The sequence below is a fragment of the Scyliorhinus canicula genome, chromosome 11 (assembly GCF_902713615.1).
Source record: "Scyliorhinus canicula chromosome 11, sScyCan1.1, whole genome shotgun sequence".
Classification (NCBI taxonomy): domain Eukaryota; kingdom Metazoa; phylum Chordata; class Chondrichthyes; order Carcharhiniformes; family Scyliorhinidae; genus Scyliorhinus; species Scyliorhinus canicula.
This window is the reverse complement of record NC_052156.1, coordinates 30,056,481-30,075,991: the sequence shown is the minus strand read 5'-3', so window position 1 is coordinate 30,075,991 and position 19,511 is coordinate 30,056,481. Positions and strand designations below refer to the sequence as shown.

The following is a 19,511-nucleotide window of genomic DNA, read 5'->3' as shown; positions in this document are numbered from 1 at the left end:
GTTCCCAGTTGAATTTTATAAAAAATATGCGGACCTGTTGGGCCCCCTGCTGGTTCGGACCTTTAACGAGGCATGGGAGGGGGGAGTTTTGCCCCCGTCGACGTCACGGGCGCTGATTTCCCTGTGCGGAGTCTGCACGTCCTCCCAGTGTGTGTGTGGGTTTCCTCAGGGTGCTCCGGTTTCCTCCCACAGTCCAAAGATGTGCGGGTTAGGTGGATTGGCCATGCTAAATTGCCCGTAGTGTCCTAAAAAAGTAAGGGGGGGGTACTTCCGAGTACTTCAGGCTCTACCGTGGGACGAGGCAGGGGTGCCCCCTGTCCCCCTTGCGTTTTGCGTTGGCATTTGAGCATCTGGCCATGGCGTTCAGGGAGTCGGGGAGGTGGAGGGGTCTGGTGCAGGGTGGGGAGGAGCACTGAGTGTCACTTTATGCAGATGACTTGCTGCTGTATGTAGCAGACCCAGTGGGGGGAATGCCGGAGGTGCTGGAGATTCTTGCTGAGTTTGGGAGTTTCTCGGGCTACAAGTTGAACCTGGGCAAGAGCGAGCTGTTTGTTGTACACCCGGGAGATCAGGAGGAGGGGATTGGTAGGCTCCCGCTAAAAAGTGAGGAGTTTTATGTACCTGGGGGTTCAGGTGGCTAGGAGTTGGGGGACTTTGCATAAGCTTAATTTTACTAGGTTGGTGGAGCAGATGGAGGAGGAGTTTAAAAGGTCGGACATGCTGCCGCTGTCGTTGGTGGGTAGAGTACAGTCCATTAAAATGACGGTGCTCCCGAGGTTTTTGTTTTTTTTCCCAGTGCCTCCCCTTTTTTGTTCCGAGGGCCTTTTTTAAGGAGGGTGAACAGCAGCATTCTGGGATTTGTTTGGGTGCACGGGACTCCGAGGGTGAGGAGGGTCTTTTTGGAGTGGGTCAGGGATAGAGGGGGACTGGCGCTGTCCAACCTCTCTGGGAACTATTGGGCGGCTAATGACTCGATGGTACGCAAGTGGGTAATGGATGGGGAGGGGCCAGCATGGAAACGGATGGAGATGGTGTCCTGTGGAGGCACAAGCCTGAAGGCACTGGTAACGGCGCCATTGCCGCTCCCTCCAACGAGGTACACTACGAGCCCGGTGGTGGAGGCTACTCTCAAGATATGGGGGCAGTGGAGGCGACACAGGGGGGGAAGTGGGGGGCTCGGCGGAGGCCCCCCTGCGGGGGAACCACAGGTTTGTCCCAGGGAACATCGATGGCGGGTTCCTGGGGTGGCACAGGGCGGGCATCAGGAAGTTGGGAGACCTGTTCATTGACGGGAGGTTTGCGAGCCTGGGTGAGCTGGAGGAGAAGTTTGAGCTCCCCAAGCGGAGCTGGGGGAGCAGATTGAGGAGGGGACATGGGCGAACGCCCTGGAGAGGGTGAACTCCTCCTCTTCATGTGCGAGGCTTAGCCTCATCCAGTTCAAGGTACTGCACAGGGTTCATATTTCCAGGACGAGAATGAGCAGGTTTTTGAGGGCGAGGACAGGTGCATTAGGTGTTCGGGGAGCCCAGCGAACCATGCCCATGTGTTTTGGGCATGCCCGGCACTGGGGGAATTCTGGCAGGGGGTGGCGAGGATGGTGTCGAGGGTGGTAGGGTCCAGGGTCAAGCCAGGCTGGGGACTCGCGATATTTGGGGTTGGGGTGGAGCCGGGAGTGCAGGAGGCGAAAGAGGCTGGTGTTTTGGCCTTGGCGTCCCTAGTAGCCCGGCGGAGGATCTTGTTGCAATGGAAAGATGCGAGACCCCCAAGCGTGGAGACCTGGATCAATAACATGGCGGGATTCATTAAGCTGGAGAAGGTCAAATTCGCCCTGAGGGGATCGGTACAAGGGTTCTTCAGGCGGTGGCAGCCTTTCCTCGACTTTCTGGCTCAACAATAGGGAACTAGGTCAGCAGCAGCAGCAACCGGGGGGGGGGGGGGGGGGGGAGTTTCAAGGGGGGCATTGTTTATGTAATGTTAAATTAATTTATTTTGTTGTTCATTGGGTTGGGGGGTGGGGGGGGTTCGTGATATGCGTTGTTACGGGTCAGGGGGGTGTTTATTATTGTTATTATTATTGTTCTGGTGAACGTTGTTCACAAAACACGTTGTTCCAAAAACATTTCAATAAAAATTATATATATATTTTTAAATCCCCACCAGTTGGCTCTCAAAAAGGGGGACAGCAGCCTGTGGTCCTCTGGGGCTTTCATGTCAGTGAAACAATAATGAAAGTTCTGTCATTAATTCAGTGGTTCTTATTTTATCATTTTAAATTCAGAGATAATTACAATCATTGTATAAATGAATGATTCCCAGAGATCACTTGACCAATTTACTTGGGCATAACACTGACTGGATGGTATTTATATAACCAGCCTACACCCTGTAAATCTTTGAGAGTAAAGTGAAAAACAAAATAACAGGAAATAATGTTCGTCACAGAGGATATTGAAAAGTAATGACCAATTTACCCAGTTTTTGTTTGTACACAATTGCCAAAAATACTGTAAACCTTTAAACTAGTATAATGTAATCAATGAAATTAACTTTCATATACTGAAGTCTTTTCAAACTATTAGCAATTGAGAGTTGTTGTTAATTCTATAGCAAAAACAGTAACTTTCAAACATATTAAAATGTAATTATTTATATTCACCATACAAGCATTCATGATATATATGCAAGAAATCAATCGGCCTCTCATGCTTTTCCTGCACAGGCTTCTCTGCAAATGCTTAGAAATTGGAATTTTTGGCTTTTAAGCAGGGAATGTCTGACAACTGTTTTGATGAAAAGTTTGCAATGGTTTTAAAATGTACAACTGTTTTAAAAAGATTTTGACCGGTTATTGCTGAAATGCTTAATACTGCAGATACGTGGGGCAATGTTTAGAGGAGATGTATGAGGCAGGTCTTTTACGTAGAGGGTGGTGAGTGCCTGGAACGCGTTGCCAGGGTAGGTTGTGGAAGCAAATACATTAACGCCGTTCAAAAGGCATCTTAACAAACACATGGATAGGATGGGTGTAGAGGGATATTTCACAAGGAAGTGCTGAGGATTTTGCCAAAGATTGGTATCAAAGGGCCTGTCCTGTGCTGTATTGTTCTTTATTTGCTGAAAGAAATCCAACAGAAGTAGGTTCTAAATAATTAGAATATCTAGGTAGAGGAACAATGCAGTCTATGATCCACCTTATATCCAGCCTTGAAGCAGAAAGAGTAGAATAAAATAGTTAGGAATAACTAAGGATTAATGGTGCTATGATACACAGGGTAGAATCTAGCAACTTGAATTTATGTAGAACAGTCCATTATTGGATTGTTGATCTAGATACAGAAATATGTTCACATCAATAGGTAAACATTCCAGTAGAATTTAGTTATCGCACCAGATGCAGTGTATAACTTTCCAGTCCTCATGCTATCCAACATTATGCATTCCCGAAGACTAACATGAATTATTTCAGTTAAGACTACCCATACTTGTGGGCAGCATGGTGGTGCAGTGGTTCGCACTTCTGCCTCAAGGTGCTGAGGTCCTGGGTTTGATACCGGCCCCACGTCACTCTCCGTGTGGAGTTTGCACATTCTCCCCATGTTTGCGTGTGTGTCACCTCCACAACCCAAAGATGTGCAGGGTAGGTGAAATGGCCACGCTAAATTGCCCCTTATTTGGGGAAAAAAATAACTGGGTACTCTAAATTTATTTTTAAAAAGACTACCCAAACTTACATACTGTTAGAATAAAGAGTCAACCTCTCATACTATCAATCCGGATTAGAATATTGTCGCATCATAGAAACTCTACAATGCAGATGGAGGTCATTCGGCCCATCAAGTCTGCACCAGGCCTCCGAAAGAGCATTCTAGCCAGGCCCACTCCCCGCCCAATCCCTGTACCCTAACCTGCACAACCCTGGATACTAAAGGACAATTTAGCATGGCCAATTCACTTATAGGCACAAGCTGAAAAGGACTGTGCTAATTCATTATTTCACATGGTTCCCAACAATAAGTTAATACCAGTAATGGTTTATACAGGAGACTAATTTCAGACAAAAAAATTGTACAGTAACTGGAAAGATCACTTCAGGCGATAACCACATACACATTCAAAGTAAGAAAACACGTAAACCAATTTAAAAGTATTCAGTTTTTTTTATTTAAAATATTTTGCCAGTACAAAACTGTCATCTTTACAGTTTACAGATAGATTGTAACTAAAATATTCCCTTTGAGTAATATTTCCTTTGAGTAATAACGACTGAAATGGGTATGCTATGTGGCAAGTGGTAAAACCTTAACCACACCTGCGCTTTTTCACCCAACACTTCCTTCAAATCCATCTTTTGAATTATTCAGAGGTGGAAAAATAAGTTGCTCAGATTTTGTGTGCTAAATAAATGGATTGTTTTGAATTCAAGATGACAATGAAAAACTCTCAAAAACTCTCGTTATTTCAGGATTATTGAAAGTGCATTCAATGTTATATGCAGCAAATTCAACTGCATCAAGAATTTCTTTCATTCTGTTTGCCAACAGTTGCTGTAGCGGCCTCTGTTGGTTGCAAATTGGTACGGCAGGAGTTTCCTCTCAATCCATTATTGGCAAGGTGAAAATATTACTCTTGACACAGCATCCAAATATCAATTGGACATTATTCTAGAACATATAAAAATTATAACAAAGGTCATTAGCACATGATAGAATGCACTCGAAGTATCTTGCATTTTAAAAACCAAAGCTGGACAATAAAATAAAGGATCCCTGAATGTCAGTTACAGCCAGTCAACAGTGTAAAATGTCTCTATACTTCATTTGTAAAATTCACAATTACATTGCATTAGCTAGATACAATTTCAAAATGAAGCTTTTAGTTGAGTACTGAGGCTTGAAAGAAATACTAAAAATTAAGCGGACCATTTAGCTATGTTTTTATGAACTGATTGTCATTGTAAATTAAGGCTCAGGTTATATTCAGCCACAAGTCTTATGCGATGCTTTGAATAGGCAAATTCAACACATCAAAATGAAATGGCTTACATGGTTATTAAATAAAAAGTTATACAATAAGTAAACCTGTCAATTTCTATTTATCTTTAACTTGCTTTACAAAATAGCATAGTTTGACCCCCATGCATTTGGAGTTATCCAGTTTAATAACTTACATTGCAGGAATGTATCCATTGAATTACAGTACAAAAGTATAAGCAGGGTACCTCAAAATATTCTGACTTTAGACAACTAAGAGTATGCATTATATGTTTCAAATTTTTTTTTTTTTTAAAGAGTACCCAATACATTTTTTGCAATTAAGAGGCAATTTAGTGTGGCCAATCAAGGGTTGTGGGGGCTAAACCCACGCAAACATGGGGAGACTGTACAAACTCCACACAGACAGTGACCCAGGATCGAACCCGGGTCCTCGGCGCCGTGAGGCAGCAGTACTAACCACTGCGTCACCGTGCTGCCCTGGAGTATGCACTACATGTAATGACAATTTCATTCTGACTATTAGGACTGCGGCACCTCACACCATATTAGGCTCAATTCTTCGGCTGTCGTTGAACATCCTAAAAGAAACACGTGCAGAGGAAATCTTCAGTTTTATCTTTTGAAGATTTCATTAGACAGTAACTCATGAAAAAAAGTGTAAATGTGCTGAATCAAAATACCTAGAAGCTGTAAAGAGCTTTCATTACATTGCATGATTTGATAGGAGAAAAAGCGATTCATAACATTATGAATAATGTTAAAATGAAAATGAAGCAATTTGTTTATAGTTTGGCAGAAAATACGAAGAGAATCTGGCACAATGCAATCAACTGGGATCTAGACCGGACTGTAATATGCTGATTCAACAGAACCATTTAATCATCAACACCAACAGCAGGATGAAGCCCAATGTCATTTTGCCAAGTTTCCATATAATACAAGGGGATCAGTAATACTATTGCTCCCCGTTCCCTCCTAAGCCAGTGGAGACATTCTGATATTCACAATGGGCTACTCTCTACTGGCAGTGCTATATATCATAAATAATTTGGCAAACATTTCTACCAGATGATTTGAACAATCATTTCCGTTGGCTCACAGAGACTGTTTCTAAATAGAGAGACGCTACATAATACTCCCTTAAATGTATCCCAGTTTTATCAGAAATCCATGTTATTTTCTTAACCCTTTCCTTAACAAGTTGACGCAAATTCTTTCTAGAAGTAAAATTCTTGCATTTAATTAATTCCTTTTAAGAACTGAGAACATTGTTAAGTTACTCAGCTATATTGCACAAAGCAAGGTCCCATAAATGAGAAGAGTGATAATCTGGTGGTGGTGTTGAATGGAATATCCTGCTCTAATAACCAGGAATCTGTGTTTTAAATTACATTTGCTCATTATGTAAAGATTTTGTGACAAAAAGAAATTCATGCATTTAGCAGATCTAAAATAAGGAGGTTACCTCACCGTTATAACCTTCAAAAATGTAATAGCTACTACAATCAATGACATTTAATTAAGCACACTGCTGACTCAATATTGGTCTGCTATGTTAAAAGTGTTGGAGGCTATTTATCGGAAAGGTGAATCATTAATCTGAATCTGCATTTTTGTTAGTGAATTGAATACTGTATAATTACATATTCCACATGTAAACTTGTAACGCTGTAATTAGTCTTCGCTTTGTGGTGGAACGTCTGCAGCCCCACCAGTGGTAAGATGAGAGTAATTATAACACACAAAGAACATAAGTAGTTTTCATTCTAAAACATAAGAATTAATAACGGTAATACAAAAATAGGACAGAATGTATCATTTCAAATTGGAACTGAATTACACCAATTGGTCCAATTGCTGTCTGACCTTTTAGTCCAGCTTCACCAGAAAACTACATCTTGTAAAATGTCAGACGCGATCAACTATGATATTGAAGTATCTTAAACCCAATAATAACTTGTTTGCAGTTTGATTCTTTTTTTAAATTTAGAGTACCCAATTCATTTTTTCCATTTAAGTGGCAATTTAGCATGGCCAATCCACCTACTCTGCACATCTTTGGGTTGTGGGGGCTAAACCCACACAAACATGGGGAGAATGTGCAAACTTCACATGGACAGTGACCCAGAGCCGGGATTGAACCTGGGACCTTGGCGCCGTGAGGCAGCTGTGCTAACCCACAGCACCACCGTGCTTCTCTCGGTTTGATTTTTTAATAGGAACTATAATGGTGAGACTCCTTCTTTAAATGATTAAAATGAATTGAAATATTTTGACAACAGCTGTTCACATGTTATTCTTTTTGTACAATATCATACACAGGAAAATTAGAGGGAATTTCTACGAGTATGATTATTTATCAAATGGTATTCTTAATCATAACATTTTCTGTAAAATTGATTTATAGTTCTATGAAATAAGTAGTATGAAACTGTAAAGTAAGCAATCTGTACATTTAGCACACACATGAACAATTATCACAAGAGTTCATGAACCCAACAACCCAACTTAAAGTACAAATGTTATTTTAGTAATTCCATTGAAGGAGGCAGAGTGGGGAGAATAATCATAGCACAAGTTTTTACCTTTATATTAAAAATTTCCCTTTAAACCACACTTGTTACAATATAATTGTTAAAATGCTCAAAGGGATTTCAGCCCAAAATGTTTTATGCTGAAGAAAGGCCACAGGTTTATATAACGTTAACATTTTGAATGGACAATTAAATATTTTTCTTTTTTTTAAATATTTAGAGTACCCAATTAATTTTTTCAAATTAAGGGGCAATTTAGCTTGGCCAATCTATCTATCCTGCACATCTTTGGGTTGTGGGGCGAAACCCACGCAAACACGGGGAGAATGTACAAACTCCACACGGACAGTGACCCAGAGCCGGGATCGAACCAGGGACCTCGGCGCCGTGAGGTCGCAGTGCGGGCCCACTGCGCCAGCCTGCTGTCAATTAAATATTTCTAAGTAGCACATCAAGCTCAATAGTGACAGAGCTCAAAGAGTCCACAACCAACAGCTCTAACGGCAAACACCTCAACGCCCGCCCCGTGCTAATTTCGCCCTTCCCACAAAGCTTAATTTCCAGACTAAGGACTCATTTGAAGGAAATGTCTTGAACATTTTAAATTAATGCAATCGGCAACTGCACTCATAATGCACCGCCTGTGAAAATTCCCTAGTTGAAGATAGATGCTTGTTAATTAATTATTAATTTAACTGAACGTTATACAACTTGCATCAGACCAATATGATAAATGTAAAAAGCTATGTATCAATGATTACAATAGCTTTTGCAAAGCATCTCTTTATTATGCCCATTAAATTGCACTTTTAATGAATTTTAATGATTGCACTGTTGGGTTCTGATTCAGCTTGTACTCCGTATTTTGTAAATGAAGAGATTTTGCATTTTTCTGTTGGCTTCACAAAGAATCCAGTGTAACTATGTTTTGCCATTTCTAGATTATATGACATGAAGCACTATAAATTTTCACATTGTTCATAAGAATTTTTGCATTTAAAACAACAAAAAGAAGTTATTGGTGTGTGTTCATTGAGAATATTTCTCTCTTCCGGGTGATGTTTCTTTTCACTTGCAAAATTACAGGAAGCACTTTTGGCACACCATTCAAATACATGCTTAATTATGTACAACACATTGGATTTAATTACACAAGGTGAAATCTGGAGTCAAGTAGATTAATATAATGAAAATACCTAACTTTAGTTCATTTCAATTTTCTGTATTATGCCCATTCATTTACATGTGCAATATAATAATAGGCCTAGATTATTTTTCTTAAAACGATTGACAGAAATTTAAGAGAAAATAATCTGCCAATTGAATAGCTTGTGAGCCAGCACCTATCCAAACAGTATCAGTAAAGTTTGAGTTATCATCACAATAATAATGAGTCTGTACAAGGGTGATCTTGAAAGACAACACAGACTGGATACAAAGTTAGGTTTGTTGGGAAAATTGATAAGTTAAGCTATGAACACTCTAGGCTTTTATTCTATATTCTTAGCGACTTGATAGACAAAGTCTGTAGGTCTTCCACAGGACAAACAGTTTTCAAGGCACTCGAGCAACTATTTGCTTTAGTCAGCAATATCCTTAAAGGACACGGTTACCACTGCAGAAAATGTTCTACATCCCTGCCAGTGTTTCTTTTGTACAATGGAGTTGGGCGCAATTCCACAAACTATTATTTGGGTGCCGAATGAAGCTGCCATTCAGAAGTCTCTTCTGGTGTTACACTGGACAATAAACAGTGGAATTTAAGAAGGAGACATCTGTGGTTCAAGGGGAGGTTTTCTAATACAAGTCCTTGTATATCTCTTGCAGGAGCGGATGAAGACTCATTTCTGCCTCTGTTTTCCTGATAGTGTGCAGAAGCTGCACATGCTCAGTTACAATCTGTCTTAGATCCGTCATTTTTTGAAGTAGTTTTGCAAATAATTGTGGCGAATCTGGGTGGTTTATCTTAAGTTGAAGGGCAAGTGCTTGTAGAATGCTGTCCTGCAGTTCTTCAATTGGTTTAACATTTAGCAATCCAGGTCGATCTAGGACAAAGATGATAAACAGTTTCATATTCTGATATAACAATAATGCCTTGCATTTATGTCACACCTTCAAGGCAGTAAACCATTTCAAGGCACATCACAGGAGCATTATCAAATAAAATGAAACACCTGGCCACATAAGGACACAGGCGACCAAACAGATTGGTTTTAAGGAGTATCTTATAGGAGGAGAGAGGTAGAGAGCCAGTTTAGGGAAGAAATTCCTGAACTTAGGGCTGAAGCAGTTAAACTACAGCACATATTGTGAAGATATCCTGCTTCTGAATGAATTTCACAATCAAAGCCTCTTAAAAAACAAATCAACAGTTTACAAGACTCTTCAATATTAGTAAACTTATTTTGTTTAGTTTCCCTTTAATAGAATTAAAAACAATGTGTTTACTAGGGCACTGATTTGGTGAAGAAGCAAGCAACAGGAGTGAGGAAGCTGGCTACTCAAAAGTGATGCGACTGTGTTATTTTACGAGTGCATGTTCACTCCTATGAAATCAAATTTTATAACCCTTCCAAGCATCTTACCCTAATATCATAAAGCAGCGAGTGCTCAAATTGTTAAGAACATACCAATAGACAGAGGAAAAATATGAATCAATTCTCTTAACAGCGCTGATGGTGAAACATCTGGTTTGAAATGTGAATCTATTTGTGCTTTGCATAACGTGGTTTCTCTTAAGATGTGTAGAACAGGTGGGCACGAGAAGATTTTCTCGACATGCAATGTGTAACAAAATTGTGAAAGCATTTGTAAAGAACACAAAGATATCTGCCCCTATAATTCACAATGAATCTCCTGAAAACAGGAGTGATTTTCCCACAGGGCATGTGTGAGGTCTCACGCAGGACATCAGTTGGTGGATCGAGTGGAGGCTACAGTAATAATTTCGTCAGGGCCCTGCCAGTAACAATAGGTCAGTAAATCTCAGCTAAGGTGTTGCAGCTCTATCCCCGAGTTGTACTTACATCTCACCTTGCGAAAATACTAATTTTCATAGATGTTTCCCCACTACCCCCACCCACCACCTTAACAGAAAATCAGGCGAGTGAGTAAAACTAGTTGAGGAATTGAACAAATGAATGTGATATAAAATAGGATTATTAGTTAAAATAGTATAGATAATAGGGCCGGTCCGATGGTAGTGAGCTCACAGACAAAGGACAAAGGAATTCAGCAAAGCCTGGCTAGAAAGGGGGAGGGTAGCCTTGTGGAGAGAATGGTGAAAAGGATGCTGGGTAACAAGAGGCTCAGGATTGAGAAATGCGAAGTGAGCCAATCAGGATATATGGCCAGGTCAGGAGGTGTATAGAATGACCAAAGGGAAGCTTATATGTGAATCTTAATGTGATTTTGAATATATCTGCAGAGATCCTTTTGTCCTTGGTCTCTCTTGCTCTGGGCTCCCAGAAGACGGCTGTGTGTGCGTTCTGAGGTCCTACGAGTAAGCCAGCCTTGCAAGTTGGTTATTATTAAATGATACTATACCTATAAATCCATCTCTCATTTTAATGAGCCAGACTATCGGGTGAAGAATTTAACATTAACATTGTGACCTCTTAAGAGAAATATTTTCCTTCTCCAGGCAGGGAATTTTTGTAGTGTGGAGGAGGGTCTCTGGAAAACATATTGAGGGGGAAATAACCCTTTCAAAACACAGTGGAAATAAGACTTCCACGCTCGAAAGAAACACAAAATAACAATCTCTTTTCATGTAAATTCCAGTTCAATTTCTGTTATTAAATTGGAACAGGAGTGGGTCTTTCATCCCCTGGAGCATGTTAAGATTCAGTTGGATCATTCAGTTAGATCATGGCTGATCTATATTATGATTCACTTATCAGCTTTGGCTCCAAATACCTTAACACCCTTGCCTAACAAAACAAAACTCTCATTCTCAGCTTAATTTTCGAAGCCTGGACAGCTTTTGGGGAACAGGGTTCCAGATTTCCACTAAGCTTTATGCAATGCGACTTATGATATCAGTAGCAATACTAGAAGCATAGAACGAAATATTAAATTTTCCCTAACTTTCAAAGACAAAGTATTCTGTTATGGTGAAATGAAATATATGTTCGATTATTTGGAAACTGGTGAAATAGAAGTCTTGATGAGAAATTTGAATTCTTCTTGGGAATTTCTCTCTGCACAGAACCCAAGAATAAGGCCGCCGGTTGTTTGCATCAAGACAAATGGGACAAATTTGCCACTCAAGCACCAGTTCTGAATATAAAACATGCGGCCAGGATACCCACTGGATTACATTGTGGCTTTGCAAACGCTTTGTAAAATAATGTTCTGCGATTTCATTTAAATTGAGCCCCAAGTCCAGTTTTAGCTTAAATATGGATCCCCTGCTCCAAGAACACTCGAGCACAAATATTTTTATGATTCCATGGGAACAGCTAACCTTCAGGCATGATTCATTAAATTGCTTAGTTTTACAGGATGTTTGTAAAGCTGGGCAATCAAAGTAAGTAAATTCTGATGGGAATGAAGGCTGTGGTGATATGTGCCTGCATGAATTATAGCAAATAAGGTGATCAGAGAGCATGGGTAATATTGGACCGAAGAATATCACTGCCCACAGTATGAGGTGAGGTGGGAGTGACTTCCCGCGATATCAAGGCCGTATTTGATCCAGTGTAGCATCCAGGAACCCTGGCAAAACTGGAGTCAATGGGAATCGAGGAAAACCTCTCCGCTGGTTGGCATCATACCTGGTACAAAGGAAGATGGTTGTGGTTGATGGAAGTCAGTCATCTCAGCTCCAGGACATCACTGCAGGAGTTCTGAGGCCCAACTATCTTCAGCTGCTTCATAATGTTCTCCCTTCCATCATAAGTTCATAACTGCACAATTACACATCCATTCATGACTCCTCAGAAACTGACGCAGTCCATGTCCAAATGCAACAAGATCTGTACAACATCCAGGCTTGGGTTGACAAGTGGCAAGTAACAATCACGCAACACAAGTGCCAGTCAATGACCATCTCCAACAAGAGAGAATCTCACCAGTGGGAGGGCAACAAGGGAGGGCAACAAAATATCCCAGAGCGAGGTCAACCAGAAAATAAATAGCTGAAAGAACAGTTGATTGGCCTTTCAAGATCAAGTGCAAAAGGAATGTGTGCCCATTCAGCAACCTGAAGGAATAAAGATGGTCTGAAGCAGCAGAATGGAAGCACAATGGATGGAACTCTAGGTGACTCTATTGCATTACAGGAAAACTCAAGATGAAGCAAGTGAGTTTCGCAAAGCAAAGGAAAACCTGTTGAAAGATTTTTTACACACTACAAGAATCCCTCAAGATGAAGTTTATTCTTCTGGAAAAGTACCAAGAGAAGGAAAATGAATTTAACATCACTCTGAACAAACTGACCAACCAGTTGGCCGAGCAGACTCAGCAATGTTCAATATTCTAGGAGGAAGCCAAAAGCTAAATGAAACAGACTGAAGAGCTGAAGAAGCGGTTGAATGAATAAGAGGAGGCCTTGAAAGGATAAATCGTAGAACTTTCCAGACTGCAAGTATATAACTAAGCCATGGGTAGCACAATTACAGAACTGAAACAAGTTAAAACTTTGCAGGAGACAGACCTGGCCAACGGTAAAAATGAAATGAAGGACCAGGACAAAGTTCTCCTGCGGCCAGGGAACCAAAAAACAGAAATAAGATCTGAAAATGTAATTCGACACCAAAGTGCAAGGATGCAGAAGGAAAAAAAGCAGTGGATATCTCAGACATACAGGAAACCATTGAGCGGAATAAAAAGATTCATAAGCTTGCAAAACCCGAGGGGCAGCATTGGGGTGCAGTGGTTTGGATTTTTGTCCCACAGTGGCAGCGACTCGAAGTTCGATTCCAACCTCGGGCCACGGTCTGCGTGGAGTTTGCACGTTTTCCCCCGTGTCTGCGTGGGTTTCCGACCACAGCCCAAAGATGTGGTTATGGTATTCTCTAAGTCTGAATAAAGATTTTAGACTTCCAGTTAACACAAATACTTTATTCAATGGGTTCGTTCTGTTTCCAGAGCTTAACTAGATAGAATGCAGTCAAGAAGTACAACCAGTGAAGCTAAGGTAAATTGCCTGTGCTGAGCTGTCTCTGTCTGCTGCTGCTCACTAGCCTTGTGCTTCTGAAAAAGGCGGATTCTCCCTTGGGCTGGACCCTTCACACCCGTCTCTGATGCTGCCCTCTAGTGATGCTGTGGCTGTTACATCTGTCTGTATGTGCAGATGTTTGTACAGATGTACAGATCACTACAGTGGTTAGGTGGAGTGGCAGTGCTAAATTGCCCCTCAAGTGTTCAAAGGTTCATTAGGATTGCAAGGTTTTGGGGATATGGTGGGGGAGCAGCCCTGGGTGGGGTTCTCTTTCAGAGAGTCGGTGCAAACCTGATGGGCTTCGTGGCCTCCCATCTGTCCTGCAAGTATTTTATATAGAATCTAAAATGATTTGCAAATGCCCCAATGAACAAATGTTTGGGCTGAAATTGTGAGGCAAATGGAAATGAAGGTTCCATTTGCGAAATGCGTGGATTCAGTAAGAACATGATGGATACCCCAGAAGAAAATTAGATTCCGGTGACAAAAAAAATACTCCACTGACCCTGCTTACTGTTATTGCGAACACATAGGCTTTGCTATCAAATTTGGACAATTGCAAAGACATTCTGATTTTCAATTTTAAGTTAAAGAGACGGTTACACTTCACAATAAAAACGGTCTTTTCCCTTGCTGCAATTCTGATGGAAAATAAAGATCATAAGTTAACCAAGGAAATGGCATTTGATACATTTAGGGGATTTTCACAGTAACTTAATTGCAGTGTTAATGTAAGCCTACTTGTGACACTAATAAAAGATTATTATGACGAGGGAGCAAAGTCGCTGTGACCTTGAGAAGTGAGAAATGGGTCAGACGTTAAGTTTCCCAGCTCAGCACTGACCTAAGCACAGATACATTTTCTATATGAGGGGAATTAAATAAAAACAGTCATATATATGAAGATTTCTCGCTAATTTTGCTTCATTTCCTGATAATAAAGATAGACCCTTCTGAAAACCGTCGAGGCGGGGGCCTTTAGTATCAAGTTCTCAGTAATAAAAACCATATTGTTACCGGTGCCCCATTTTCAAAGTATTAATTCACAACAACTGAACTTTAATGCTCAGGCTTGAAGAGCCAGCACTGCAGGAAGGCATAAAATCTTTGTGAAAAGTAGAACAGCTGAGCCTCTCTGCAGCTTGTAAATCAAAGTGCCTCTTGAATCAGGCAATAGAATATCCAGGAGCCAGGATTGTAAAATGTATTTCATAGGCTCATGAAACTGGGTATTAATTATTTTTTTCAGTTGGTCAGCGTAAGATTATGAAAATGGAATATTTTTCAGGGCCATGGGGAAAGAATGGTCTGTGTGGGATTAATTAGGTAGTTGCTTCAAAGAACCAGAACAAGCACTATGGAATGAATGCAACCCCCCCCCCCCCTCCCCCCTCGCAGTAAAATCCAATGGCTACTATATTTTATGTGGAAAGAAGGGGAGTGTGGTAGCGCGGGGAATCCCAGAAAATCCATTACACAGAGGTCCTGCAGAATTCAGCAGCAGGACCTCATTATCATTAAAACAAAATTCTCCGTCCTCCCTCAGTGCTGGCCAAATCGATCGACAGGAAAGTCAGCGGCAGAAGCGGACAGGCTGTGGCAGTCGGGAAGGCGGGAGTGGTGGCCCACACCACCATGTTCCTCCCTCCTCAAGTTTCCTTACAGATCCATGACATACAGAAACAGAAAAACTCTCATTTACAGTTATATACAGAGAGAGAGTTACAGTAAGGGAGCTTAAAACAAGGTTCATAAGGTAAGCCTATCAGGTGACTTTGTAACTCTTGCCGAACATCTCACCTTGGCACCCTGCTCTTCCTGGTTGGAGGCACCTGAATCGTCAACAAGGGCAGGCAAATTGGGAGAGCCTGAAATAGCGGCAGTACTGACTACTCCTTCAACTCCTTCAGTGGCCCCTGATGATCTCTATTCTAACACCACCACCGTGGCAAATTGTATATTGGTAGCTGGGGTTGGGTCTATCCACCCCTTTGTGGGGATGACAGTTTCTCTCCTTTGGTGCATCCTAACTCTCTGTGGAAGACCTCAGCAATGTGTAAAATTGCCCTGGTATGTCCTGCACATACAGAGGACAAATCTAATCCGGCTAATTACACCCCATCAGTCTACTCTTGATCATCAGTAAAATGATGGAAGGGGCCATCAACAACACAATCACGTGACACTTTCTTAGCAATAACTTACTGACTGATGTTCAGTTTGGTTTCCGTGAACGCCATTGAGCTCCTGACCTCATTACAGACTTGTTTCAAACATGCACCAAAGAGCTGAATTCCAGAGGTGGGAAGAGAATGACTGCCCTTGATATCAAGGCTGCATTTAACAGAGTGTGGCATCAAAGAGCCCTAGCAAAACTGGAGTCAATGGAATCAGAGGGAAAACTCTCCGCTGGTCTGTGTCATACTTAGCACAATGGAAGATGGTTGTGGTTAGTGGAGATCTCACCTCCAGGACATCACTGTAGGGGTTCCTCAGGGGAGTGTCCGAGGCCCAAACATCTTCAGCTGCTCATCAATGATCTTCCTTCCATCAGAAAGTCAGAAAGGGGGATGCTCGCTGATGATTAAACAATGTTCAGCACCATTCGTGACTCCTCAGATAATGAAGCAGTCCAGGTCCAAATGCAGCAAGACCTGGACAATATCCAGGCTTAGTAAGAGTGGCAAGTAAAATTCAGGTCACACATATGGCAGGCAATGACCATCTCTGCCAAAATAAAATTTAACCATCACCCCTTGACATTCAATGACGTTACCATAACTGAATTGCCACTATCAACATCCTGGCGGCTCCAAGAAATGGAATTGGACTAGCCATATAAAAAGTGGCAATATGAGCAGGTCAAATGCTAGGAATTCTGAAGCGAGGAACTCACCTCCTGACTCCCCAAATCCTATCAACCAACTACAAGGAACAAGTCAGGAATGTGATGGAATACTCTCCCCATACCAGGATGAGTGCAGCTTCAACAACACGCAAGAAGCTCAACACCTTCCAGGTCAAAGCAGCCTGCACGACTGGCCCCTCTTCCACAAACATTCACTACTTCTTCCACCAGTGACGAAAAATGGCAACAGTGTGTACCATCTACAAGATGCAGTGCAGGCACTCATCAATGCTCCTTAAGCAGCACCTGCCAAACCCATAACTGTTAACATCTAGAAGGGCAAGGGGAGCAGACATGCGGGAAGACCGCCACCTGGAAGTTCCCCTGCAAGTCACACCAGCCTGATTTGGAAATATATCACCATTTCTTCACCATTGCGGTGTCAAAATCTTGGAACTCCCTCCAGTGCTGTGGGTGTACTACACTATAGGGACTGCAGCTCTTAAAGAAGGCAGTTTCCCACCAGTTTCTGAAGGGCAATTAGGGATGGGCAATAATGCTGGGTTGCCAGCGGGGCCCATATTTGTAAATGAATGAAACAAAATGAGCACTTTAAATTTTCTTTTTTATCTTTTACATGAATGCATTTTAATTTACAAAGTATTCCAACAGAAAGTGAAAATGTATTGCATCTGTTACATCACCCCCACAGAATAATTGTTCGCCCAATTGGAGAAAATATTGTTCTTTAAGTGTTTCTCGTGGCCAAACAGCCTGGCAGCACTTATTCCCAATGTTCACACATGTATAATGGCACAAGTGAAAGGCATTAAAAATTGCACTGTACCCCAGAAAGGCGCCAACAATGGCTTCGGAACAGGAAGAGTGAAAACCTGCTGATAAAACAGACTACAACCACGAAATGCATGCCCGAGCAGCATTTTCCTGATACAAAACCAAAATTAGTATTTCTTACCTCCACTGAGTATGACAACGGCAATAAATATTGCAATGTCACAGTCATTCAGGCCCAAGCTATTGAACTTCATGGCAAATTCAAATTTGGGCTCCATGATGTCACAAAAGGGTTTCCTCAGGCTCTTTAAAAATTCACGAGTCATAAACCCTTGGCCTGCAGCAATCAGAAGTCCATCTTTATTCATCAGGGAGGCCAGCATACTGAATATGACCTCATGGACACCGTATTTAAGGAGAGTAACTTGGTCATTTAGGTCAAGATTTATGAATCCGGGGATAGATTTGGCAAATTCAGTGATTTCCCTGACAGCCTCCACTGAACGGAATTGGCAGCGTTGAAAAATTCGTATTTCTACCTCTGTGTTCTGTTCTTGCAGCGATGTTTGTTTGAATTTGATGCGCTCCTCTCCTGCCTTTAAGGAATTCATGTCATAAATAACAAATGGCTACAACAGGAAAAATAAATACATGTTACATTAGTGATGTATATTGTATTTTCATTAACACTCTTATATTAGAATCAAGATAAGGGCTTTCGGCAGAAACGTGTTACTCCAGTTACCGCATTCTTCTGAGGGTACACACACATCCCTCCTGCAAATGGTGGCTGCCCTACTGCCATTAATGCTGGAAGTGGCTGGCAGCTCTGTAGTGCCAGCAGCGCCACATGGTGCTTTGATCACTGTTTGGACTACAAGGAGTTCCCAGATTCTAAGCCCCGTGGCCAGGATGGAGGTAAATGTGGAGGTCTCATGGCCTAGAATGGGAGGCCCTTGAGCATGGGGTAGAAGAGGAGAGAATCCTGATGGCAAGACCAGGCGGCAAGGGAGCACTCAGGGGCAGACCTTCGGTTGGCAGAGGGGGTTGAGCGCAATGTGGAAAGAGAGAGGAGGCCCCCTTTTTCTTCACAAAGCCCGAGCAGGGGGACCTGCTGGACATCCCACCGCCCCAAGTCCATAAACTCCTCCTGCTGATCATAAAACTAAAGCCAAGCAGGAAATGACCCTTAAGTGACTATTCATTGACCGCTTAGGGAGAGTGTAGCTGGAATGCCCCAGGTCTCACATCCCCCCCACCCCCTCAACCTTTATCCATCAGACCTTGCTACCCCTTCCCCACCTCACAGGCCTCGCAGCCACCTCTCCAGTCTCCCGGCAAAATTGAGGGTAGCATGGGGACGGGCTGTGAGAAGGTCTGTCAAGGAATTTTATATGCCGTCCCGCTCGCTAACCCACTGGCAGGGAACTAAAAAATTTTGCCCCGAGAATTAAAGGGCCAAAGATCCACTGGGGGCAGAGGTGTTGGTGGGGGAGTGGGAGGGGAAAATATCAGAGGGGTTGCATCCTGGCAAATATGGTTAGATATACCTTCCTGGGACATCAGCTTTTAACTCCAGCCAAGTTTTAGAATTCAAAGAGGGAGCTTTGCTATTTTATATGGGACATGCAAACTTCCATTTTTCAGATACTCTATGGCTCCAGAGAAAGGCATAACTAAGGCGAAGCATAACAGTAAAAAAATGTTTTAAGAATCACAGCAGTAAAAGGGCAGTCAGAGAAAAACAGGACCAGGAATAGAACATGCAGTCCCTCAAGCCTGTTCCACCATTCAATTAGATATGTTCCTAATTGAATTCATAAGAGAGATAGAATCATAAAACATGCTAAAATTGTTGAAATGAAAAATAGAATCACAAATATTTTGAATGGCAGTTTCCAGCATGTATTCACAATTGTCCTCTCCAAACCAAGATATTACAAGTAAAATCAATGACTTTATTTTAAGTAAGATGGTGGCTTAGATAAAAGATTTAGCAGTGGGATAGAGAATCCAGCCCCAGGAATGGGAAGTGCTCTCAGAACTAACCAGGCTAATTCGTCTTTTGAAAGAGCCTGCAGCTGTGAAGCCAGGGGCTGCTCACAGTCAAAGGGTGTGAAATTGACTTTCAGGAGAGAAGCTTCAGCCTGGCTCTGTCCTGGAAGTGTTTGGTG

The 19,511-nt window shown here is 42.0% G+C and overlaps 1 protein-coding gene across 2 annotated transcripts in view; it reads right to left on the bottom strand.

Moving 5' to 3' along the window:
• Nucleotides 1–4,137: 4,137 nt before the first annotated feature.
• pparg (peroxisome proliferator-activated receptor gamma) overlaps nucleotides 4,138–19,511 on the bottom strand; it is a 162,939-nt gene continuing 147,565 nt past the window's right edge. The window contains exons 6-7 of one of the 2 annotated variants that reach the window (XM_038812670.1): nucleotides 17,519–17,933; nucleotides 4,138–9,573 (exon numbers count right to left, since the gene is read on the bottom strand). In XM_038812670.1, coding sequence (XP_038668598.1) covers nucleotides 9,326–9,573; nucleotides 17,519–17,933 — 663 coding nt within the window. In that variant the 3' untranslated portion in view covers nucleotides 4,138–9,325. Of the gene's footprint in view, nucleotides 9,574–17,518; nucleotides 17,967–19,511 lie in introns of both variants that reach the window. The other variant, XM_038812669.1, reaches the window with a different exon arrangement.